The 9,293-nt window shown below is 54.0% G+C and overlaps 2 protein-coding genes across 2 annotated transcripts in view; both read left to right on the forward strand.

Moving 5' to 3' along the window:
* LOC104398806 (G protein-activated inward rectifier potassium channel 4-like) overlaps nucleotides 1-1,312 on the forward strand; it is an 8,115-nt gene extending 6,803 nt beyond the window's left edge. The window contains exons 3-6 of the mRNA XM_010008965.1: nucleotides 76-252; nucleotides 459-571; nucleotides 1,086-1,215; nucleotides 1,293-1,312. Coding sequence (XP_010007267.1) covers nucleotides 76-252; nucleotides 459-571; nucleotides 1,086-1,215; nucleotides 1,293-1,312 — 440 coding nt within the window. The remainder of the gene's footprint in view (nucleotides 1-75; nucleotides 253-458; nucleotides 572-1,085; nucleotides 1,216-1,292) is intronic.
* A 75-nt stretch (nucleotides 1,313-1,387) lies between these two features.
* Nucleotides 1,388-9,293, forward strand: part of LOC104398645 (ubiquitin conjugation factor E4 A-like) — an 8,566-nt gene continuing 660 nt past the window's right edge. The window contains exons 1-4 of the mRNA XM_010008780.1: nucleotides 1,388-1,516; nucleotides 1,606-1,808; nucleotides 2,024-2,215; nucleotides 3,282-3,345. Of these exons, the coding sequence (XP_010007082.1) occupies nucleotides 1,393-1,516; nucleotides 1,606-1,808; nucleotides 2,024-2,215; nucleotides 3,282-3,345 (583 nt within the window). The 5' untranslated portion in view covers nucleotides 1,388-1,392. The remainder of the gene's footprint in view (nucleotides 1,517-1,605; nucleotides 1,809-2,023; nucleotides 2,216-3,281; nucleotides 3,346-9,293) is intronic.

Here is a 9,293-nt window from a genome sequence, read left to right on the forward strand (position 1 = left end):
AGGGGGACAGTGGGCGTCAGCCCCTCTGGCGGGATCCTGGGGGGCTCTGACGGACCCTGGGGCTCCGTTCCGCAGGTGAGGAGGCTTCCGTCAGCCAAGATGACTCTGACAACAGCGTCTCGGAGAGCCTGGACGAGTGCGACTACTCGGTGGCGGAGATCAGCCGCTCCTTCCGCTCGCAGAGGGAGCTGTGCGAGCAGCTCAACATCAACCACATGATCCAGAGGATCTTCCTCATCACCTTGGACAACAGTGAGCACTGGGAGCCCCCTCAGCATGCTGGTGGGGGACGAGGGGTACGGGAAGCTCCCTTGGCTGGGTGGATACATGCAGAAAACAAGGGGAGGGCTGGGGTAGGGAAGGTCCCCCAGCACAGCAGCTGGTGGCACAGGGACAGGGCTCCCCCAGGACATTCTGTGCCCACGTGGGCGAAATGGGTCATTCTGCACCTTCCTCAGGTGATCCCAGCATGAAGAGTGGGAATGGGATCCCAGCACGCTGCGTCTACCTGGAGGAAATGGCCACAGACTTAGAGGACCAGGACTGGCTGGACATGGAGAACGTGGAGCAGGTGGGGCTGCCCAGGGTGTGCCGCTCACTGCAGCAGTGGGGGGGGAATTCCTTTCCTGGCACCACACACCAGGCACTCTGAGCCTGGTGTGGAGCTGCTGGTGGTGGTTTTGCTGGCCACAGCCACGAGGTTTGGGGTTATGAGGCTGAGAAAGGTTAATGTTTTGCTGCTTTTACTCCTGGAGGTTGCTGGAGTTTGCTGCCATGTATATGGGCTGGGGATAGGGAAGAGAACTAATTTAGCTGGAATGGGGTATGAGTCAGTCGTTTGTGGTGGGTTTTTCAGTGAAAACAACTTGTTCTGGGGCTGCTTTTGCCCTTGAAGAAGATTAAGGAAGTTGTTTAGTGAAGGAGTGAGCCAGAGGGTTCACAGTGAGGCTCACACCGAGGTGCTCTGGGATTCACTGAGGAACAGAGAGTGCCCTTTGGGCAGAAATAACTGCACCTGCGCTGATCCAGGGCTGCTTTTCCTGGAGGGTTTGTCCCTGTTTCACTCTGTTGTTCCTGGTGTCCAGGCCCTGTTTGCCCGCCTGCTGCTGCAGGAGCCGGGAAACCACCTGATCCACATGACCTCCTCCAGCACACAGAACCTCTCTGCCGACCGGGACGCTGGGGAGAGGCAGATCCTGCGCTACCTCTATGCCTGCTTCCAGAGGGCAAGGGAAGAGGTGGGCAGGGGCTCCCAGGGAGGAGCTGGCTCTGTCACCCAGCTCTGCCCCAAGGTGACCTGGCTGAGCTCTGAAGCAGCTGCTAGGTTCCCAACTCTGTCCTGTTTTCCTTGTCCAGATAACCAAGGTGCCAGAGAACCTGCTGCCGTTTGCCATGCGCTGCCGGAACCTGACGGTTTCCAACACTCGCACTGTCCTCCTCACCCCGGAGATCTATGTCAACCAAAATGTGTATGAGCAGCTGGTGGACCTGCTCCTGGAGGCACTGAGGGGGGCACGTAAGTGGGGTGGGGTTGGGCTGCCAGCTTGGTGCCACTCTAGTTTGTCTGTTGGGATGTTGTGATGAACAGCCTTGCCCCCCTGTCAGACTTTGAAGACGTGACCGAGTTCCTGGAGGAGGTGATAGAAGCCTTAACAATGGACGAAGAGGTGCGGACCTTCGGGGAGGTCATGGTGCCTGTGTTTGACATCCTCTTGGGCAGAATCAAGGACTTGGACCTTTGCCAGATCCTGCTCTACACGTACCTCGACATGCTGCTCTACTTCACAAAGCAGAAGGCTATTGCCAAGGTGGGTGCCTTGCCCTCCCTCACAGCTCCTCACAGCATCCACATGCAGGGCCATGTTTATAGGACCTGACTGGTCAAGGTCAAACCAGTGGGCCAGTGTAACAACACCCTATGTCTGTACTCTTAGCTTCCTCCTCCTTTTTCTCCCAAACCCAGTTTGTGGGTTTTTTACTGGGTTTTTACATAACCCTTAGCTTGTCCTGCTGTATTCCTTAGGTTTTTGCAGGCTACATCCAGCCCAAAGATCCCAGCGATGGGCAGATGTACCAGAAGACTTTGCTGGGTGCCATTTTAAACATCTCCTGCCTGTTGAAGACTCCTGGTGTTGTGGAGAACCATGGCTATTTCCTGAACCCATCCCGGTCCAGCCCACAAGAGATCAAAGTGCAGGAATCCAACATCCATCAGGTGGGCTGACGTGGCCGTGCTGCTTCCACCCAGGTTTTAGTGGCCTCTCCTTGTCTGGGGGTTAAAGATATGACCTCAGGGCCTGAATTCCACCACCTGCTCTTTAGTAGTCTGGCTTGAGCTACTCTAGGTGTTGTAACGACTGGGAAATAGTTTTCAGTATCTGTCCTGTAATCAAAAGGCTAATTGACTCTCTGACAGAGAAAGTAACAGATAATGTTCTCTCATTATGAAAGTAACAAGGTTCCCTCTGCAGAGGAACGGTGCTGGGAGGGCCTTCAGGAAGGTTTTGGAAGGAGGGAAGCATCAGGGAGCAGGATGTAATTACAGGAGAAGATGGGGCAGTAGAAGCTGGTCACACAGTCATGTTGTCTCATGGTTGCTTTTGCTGAAGAGTTACAGTTTTGCTGCCCATGGAAGCAGCTTGCTCTTGAGTGTGCTTTTAGGTACGTGTCGGTGTGCCTGGCCGGCGCGTGGAGGTGTATTCCAGCGAGGAAAGAATGCGAGACAATCAATATGATTGATAGAGCAAACTCCAGCTGTATTAGAAATTACAGGCACTTATATACCCTTAGCCCGAATTTCACATGTCCAGGGTTGCACTTTTGATTGGTCAGTTGTACTAGAGCCTGCCATGGTCTGAACAGTGACTGGCTCCTTGGCCCAGGCTCAATCAGGACTCTCTACCCCATCTCCTCTTCTGGCACGTTCAGCGTTTACTTCGTTAACTCGCTTTTTATCAACTGGTTCTCATGAGAGAGTCCTTGGTTGTTGAGGCCCAGGTGTCCTATAAGTAAAAACAGGATTGCTCACATATCTGATGTTTATTAAACAACCTGCAACAGGTACGTCCTTTGCTGCTGGCTTCAGGATTTGGCCTTTTCATAATGTATGTGTGTCTGATGGGTAATTAACAGAGGCTGTAAATTACTCTGAAAGCCTTGCCCGTGAGGAGCAGGATGCAGTCCAAGCCAAGAGAGCCCTGAGAGCATTAATGATGGGAGAGGCACAGGTGTGATCCCCTCAACAGCTCCGTCAGTCCCCTTCTGTTCCCTCCTCCTTACAGTTCATGGCCCAGTTCCATGAGAAAATCTACCAGATGCTGAAGAACCTGCTGCAGCTGTCTCCAGAGACAAAGCACAGGATTCTCTCCTGGCTGGGAAACTGCCTCCACGCCAATGCGGGCCGCACCAAGATTTGGGCCAACCAGATGCCAGAGATCTTGTTCCAGATCTATGCCTCGGATGCCTTCTTCCTCAACCTGGGAGCTGCCCTCCTCAAGCTGTGCCAGCCGTTCTGCAAACCAAAGTCTCCGAAGCTGCTGACCTTCGACCCTACGTACTGTGCCCTGAAGGAGCTGAACGAAGAGGAGAGGAGGACCAAGAATGTCCACATGAAAGGTATGCCCACACCTTGGGGAAACAAGGGAAGGGGCAAGGGGATCTCCTTAGGTCCTCACCTCTCCCAGTGGTGCCAGTAAAGATGGAGTTAAATGAGTCGGGAGCAAGGGAACAGCTTGACACATTGATGCTTCTCATTCCAGGTCTGGAGAAGGAAACATGCTTGATTCCTGCTCTGAGCGAGCAAGAGCCAGAGTTTGACAACAGCTACAACCTGGTGACAGAAAATTTGGTCCTCACACAGTACACTCTTCACTTGGGGTTCCACAGGTAACTGCTCCATCTCTGCTGCTCTGTCCTCCAGGCCTTTGCCTCTCCCAGGGTGTTCCTGTGCCCTGAGGCACTCAGAATTCCAGAGGGGATTTTTACTTGTGGGTTTGTACCTGGTATTCATAAGTAATATGAATGTTCAAGCCATAACCACCAGGTAGCTCCCAGTACTGTTTTGAGTGATGTTGGAGCTGATTGATTTTTAGAAAGCGCCCCTGTTCACTGGCGCTCATGGTCTTACGGGCTCCATATTCTACAGAAACATCCCAGGCAAGTGCTGGGTGCTCAGGGGTCATGCCATTCCCCCCACTCCTCAGGGAATGGGCCATCTTGCTTCCCTACTGGAGAGCACCTTGGGGGCAGATGGACAGTTTGTGGAGCAGGAAGGTGAGGTCCCTGTTTACATGAAGGGATTTTCTGGACACCAGAACACACTCAGTTTCTCTGCTTCCCTCTGCAAATTGTTGCTTGGATACTGTGAGGTCACTGCTGATCCAAGCACCGTCCTCTCCTTTACTCTCTATATTTAGAAATCAATGGAGAAGTTATGCAAGTGGCTTTTTGCTGGGAGACAAAATGTCATCTTGTAGGTGTTTCTGGGGCTTGCCTGACCCTGGTCACCTCAGGGTTGTGCCCAAGGGCTTTCTGCTCCATCTGGGGGGCTGTGCTTCCTCAACAGGGTCTGGTGTCCTCCCAAGCCTCTAAGGGCTTCCCATTGCTGGTGCTCCAAAGAGGTTAACCTCAGGAAATGGAGCAAACAGTACAGAAGCATGTGCTAGCCCATGTACTGCGTGGGCACCCTGTGCTGAACACCACCTCTCATCTCCTCCTTGCCTTGTTTTCTGGGCAGGTTGCATGACCAGATGGTGAAGATCAACCAAAGCCTCCACCGCCTGCAAGTGGCGTGGCGGGAAGCTCAGCAGAGCTCTAGCCCTGCTGCTGACAGCCTCCGGGAGCAGTTTGAGCGCCTCATGACCATCTATCTCTCCACCAAGACAGCGCTGACAGAACCGCAGATGCTACAGAACTGCCTGAACCTGCAAGTGTCCATGGCTGTCCTGCTGGTGCAGCTGGCTATGGGGAACCGCGGGACAGAGCTGCTCCAGCTGAGCTTCCCCCTGCCCGAGGTGGAACACAGCGCCTTGGCCTACGTGCCAGGTGAGGCTGTGTGTCCTGCTGGCCGTCAGTCTGTCTGCCCACCGCCAGTACCCACCCAGGGCTAGAGCTGCTCAGGTCACCCCACGTTAGAGCACCGAGACCAGAGGTGTTCGCAGCACCTGGGTTCCTCCACTGCTGGGTTTCACCCCGTAAGGGACCTGACTCCAAGGGGGTGGCGCAAACCCCATGTGTTACTGGTTTCATCAGGCCCAGCACCTCTCCTGACTGTGGTGTTCAAAACCAATGAGTTAGTTCCCAAAACTTGAGTCCAAATTGGGGCAATGAGGGGAGAGCACATGGGGGGCTGGAGAAGGGCAAAGCAAGCTGCCCCAGGAGGAGCTCAGGTGCTGTATCTGTTGGCAGAATTCTTTGCTGATAACCTGGGTGACTTCTTCATTTTCCTGCGCCGTTTTGCCGATGACATCTTGGAGACGTCTGCTGACTCCCTGGAGCACGTTCTTCACTTTGTTACTGTTTTCATGGGCGACGTGGAGAGGTATGTACAGCCCTGAGGTGAGCTGGGTACTTACCTGCAGAGCACCCAGAGGAGAACAGCCAGGTGGGAATTGTCTGAGGGGATTGGCTTCTGCCCTGCTGTGCAGCTTTACCAATGATCTGGAACAGTTGGGAGCAGCTCCCAGAGGGCTTCCTGAACTGTTCAGTCCCACACCCCATCCCTCATTCTATCCTTGCTTCATTGTTTTCCTCTTGCAGGATGAAAAATCCTCACCTGCGAGCTAAGCTGGCAGAGGTGCTGGAGGCTGTGATGCCTCACTTAGACCAGGCCCAGAACCCACTGGTCTCGAGCGTGTTTCACCGCAAGCGTGTGTTCTGCTCGTACCAAAGTGCTGCTCAGCTGGCCGAGGCGCTGATCAAGGTTTTTGTGGACATTGAGTTCACGGGTAAGTGCGGAGGGGAAGAGTCGTGTTCCTTCTGCAGCATCTCTGGGGGGAAGCTGGACGGTGCTTTGCTCACCCCTCCTCTGCTGTGGGGCCTCTTGTGCTGCCTGGGCATTTGTGACACATTGCTGACCTGGAGGGAGCAGGGGGTTTATTTCAGACTGTGGGAAGGAAGGAGCAGACCCTGTGCCTGCTCTGCACTGCTCTCTCTTACCCTCCTGCCCAGGTGACCCGCACCAGTTTGAGCAGAAGTTCAACTACCGCCGCCCCATGTACCCCATCCTGAAGTACATGTGGGCCACCGATTCCTACCGGCAGAGCATAAAGGTGAGGCCAGAGGTGTGTGCAGCTCAGCGTGGGCTGTGGGGGTTGTCCTGCCATGGAGGTTGTGCCGCAGCCTTCACCATCCCCTTCTTCCCCTCAGGCTCTGGCTGATTATGCCTCGGAGAACCTAGAGGCCATGAACCCTCCTCTCTTCTTGCGCTTCCTCAATTTGCTGATGAACGATGCCATTTTTCTGCTAGATGAAGCCATACAGGTTGGGCTGAGTGTGGGGCTGGGCTGGGTGCAGGATCTGCACAATGGATTCCTGCAGGGAATGACTGCAGGCTGGGCCAGGCCATGCCTGGGATGCGGGCAGAGGGGCAGTGGGGTCTGGGGACATCAGGCTGCTGCTCCTCTGGACAGGTAGCAGCCCCTCTGTGTTTTGGTTATCAAACTCCTCAGCCTTTCCACAGGTGCTTTGTCCTTGGAAAGGCTGTATGCTTCCAGGCAGTTCTCCATTGGATGAACTCCTGTCCTTGGGGGGTGGTGACCATCTCTCTGTACCCTTCAGAGCTGCCTGTGGCGCCAGAAAGGGCTTTTCTGCGGGAGCTTTTGCCTGCTGTAGAATTGATTTTTGGGAGCCTGGCAGGTAAGATGGGTGATGTGGATATCACCCATCTGACTGTGAGCATTTATGGCTGAATATTCTGTGTTTCATATAACAGCTGTGGTGTGAGGGGCCTTTCCCAACACTGCTGTTCCTCTGGCATCCCACCTTGGCCTCTGGCAGCATGGAGCCATGCAGAACAGGTCTGGCTCAGCCATCGTAGGCTGTTTCCCTGCCTGTTCTCCCAGCCACTTCCCTGCCATGTCTTTGCAGTACCTCAGCAAGATTAAAATTCAGCAGATCGAGAAGGACCGTGGTGAGTGGGACAGCCTGTCCCAGGAGGCTCGCCGTGAGAAGGAGTCTAGCCTGCAGATGTTTGGCCAGCTGGCGCGCTTCCACAACATCATGTCCAACGAAACCATTGGCACTCTGGCCTTCCTGACCTCAGGTAGGGAGAGTAATGCACCCAGGACCTGGGAAGGCCCCTAATGGGAATTGGGTGGGCAGGAACTTGGGTTCAGGGCAGTCAGAGCAGGACAGGATTGCTGCAGAGTTCAGGGAACTGTTTACTTGTGTTCCAGAAATTAAGTCCCTGTTTGTACATCCTTTCCTTGCTGAGCGCATCATCTCCATGCTCAACTACTTCCTGCAACACCTGGTTGGGCCTAAAATGGGAGCTCTGAAAGTCAAGGATTTCAGTGAGTTTGACTTCAAGCCGCAGCAGCTTGTGTCTGACATCTGCACCATCTACCTAAACCTCGGGTAGGTGACACAGGAGTGTTGGTCTGTGAGGTGGCAGGAGTCATCCTGGGGACACTGTAGCTACACAGTCCCTTGATTACAGTCCAACTTCGAGTTCTGTGCTGTGGTCACGCAGCTGTTGTGGGGGATACTGTTTTGCAGCCTGATAAACATGGATTCTTAAAACCTTTTGCTCTCTTTTAACCTGTGTCCAGGGATGAAGAAAACTTCTGTGCCACAGTGCCCAAGGACGGCCGCTCCTACTCCCCCACACTCTTTGCCCAGACCGTCCGGGTTCTGAAGAAAATCAAGAAGCCTGGCAACATGATAGTGTCTTTCAGTAACCTGGCTGAGAGGATCAAGGTAAGAAAAGGAGGGAATTTAAGCTCACCAAAAAAAAAAAAAAAAAAAGGTGGACCCTGATTCCTGGCATCCTCTTCCATCTGTGTATTGCTGAGAAGCTGGATTCCTGGGAGCGGGGCAGAAGTGGGAGCCTAAGTCCCTAAAGTTGGCATGTGGCCTCCAGTCTCTTGCAGACCGCCAGCAGCAGGAGGAAGAGACGTATGCAGACGCCTGTGATGAATTCCTGGATCCAATCATGAGCACCCTGATGTCAGACCCCGTGATCCTGCCCTCCTCCCGTGTCACCGTGGACCGCTCCACCATCGCCCGGCACCTCCTCAGGTATGCGGGATGGGCCTCGGGATTCCTGGGGATCTGCTCCTCTTGTCCAGTAATACCTGGTCTTGGTGTGTCTGCTTTGCTCAACAGCAGGAAAACCATGCTGCTCTTCTTGGCCTGTCTTCCTCTTTTTTAATTCTTAGCCCTGGAACTGTCCAAATAATCCAATAGTATCTCCTTGATGCTTTGTCTTTCAGCGACCAGACTGATCCTTTCAACCGGAGCCCCCTCACTATGGACCAGATCAGACCAAACACAGAGCTCAAAGAGAAGATCCAGCAGTGGCTTGCAGAGAGGAAAAAGCAGAAGGAGGAGCTGCAGGAGACACTGAACTGAACACCAAGATCTCATCCATAGACCTCTACAATCACCGGCAAGAGAAATGCCTTGCAGGGGCAGCAGCTGGGGCTCCAGAGCATCTTAATTGAGACTGTGTTTAGTGCATTGCCACTGCCTCTAGAGCCTCTCCTAGGACCTTCCCTTCCATCCCTTCTATATTTTCCTTTCAAGACTTACTCTTTAATACTAAGACTTTCCACTGCACTACAGCTTTGAGCCTCTGCCTCGGGGGAAGACCACAGCCTCCACTGAGCGACCTGGCGCCCCGGCCTGCTGTTTCTTTGTGTTCTTTTCCAGCGACACCAAAAACCTTCCTCTGTTCTGTTGCTGCGTTTAAACCCTGTAACTGTATGTGAAGGCAGTGCCTCTGCAGCTGCTCCCTCGGTTAGATGTGGGCACGGACTGGAGTGGGACGGTTATTCCAACGTGTACACACCCGTTGCTTAGCAGGGTTTATTTTCCAGATGATCATTGGGGAACAGAGGGAGTGTTAGAAATTAAATATAGCGATGATCTTGCAGCTGGCAGTGGAGGTCTGGGCGCGGGGAGGCTCTCGGTGTAGAACAGCCTCTTTGCTTTGGCACGGAGGCTGCAGGGGAGGGAGCTGCGTCCGCCCCTCGTGGTCCGGGAGCGGCTCCGTGCGGGTCTCGAACCGGTGTACGCGGAGCCATGGGGTCCTTGCTGGGAGCTGCCCTGGGCAGATGCCTGTCGGCAGGCGG

Source organism: Chaetura pelagica, unplaced genomic scaffold (assembly GCF_000747805.2).
Source record: "Chaetura pelagica isolate M959 unplaced genomic scaffold, ChaPel_1.0 scaffold650, whole genome shotgun sequence".
Classification (NCBI taxonomy): domain Eukaryota; kingdom Metazoa; phylum Chordata; class Aves; order Apodiformes; family Apodidae; genus Chaetura; species Chaetura pelagica.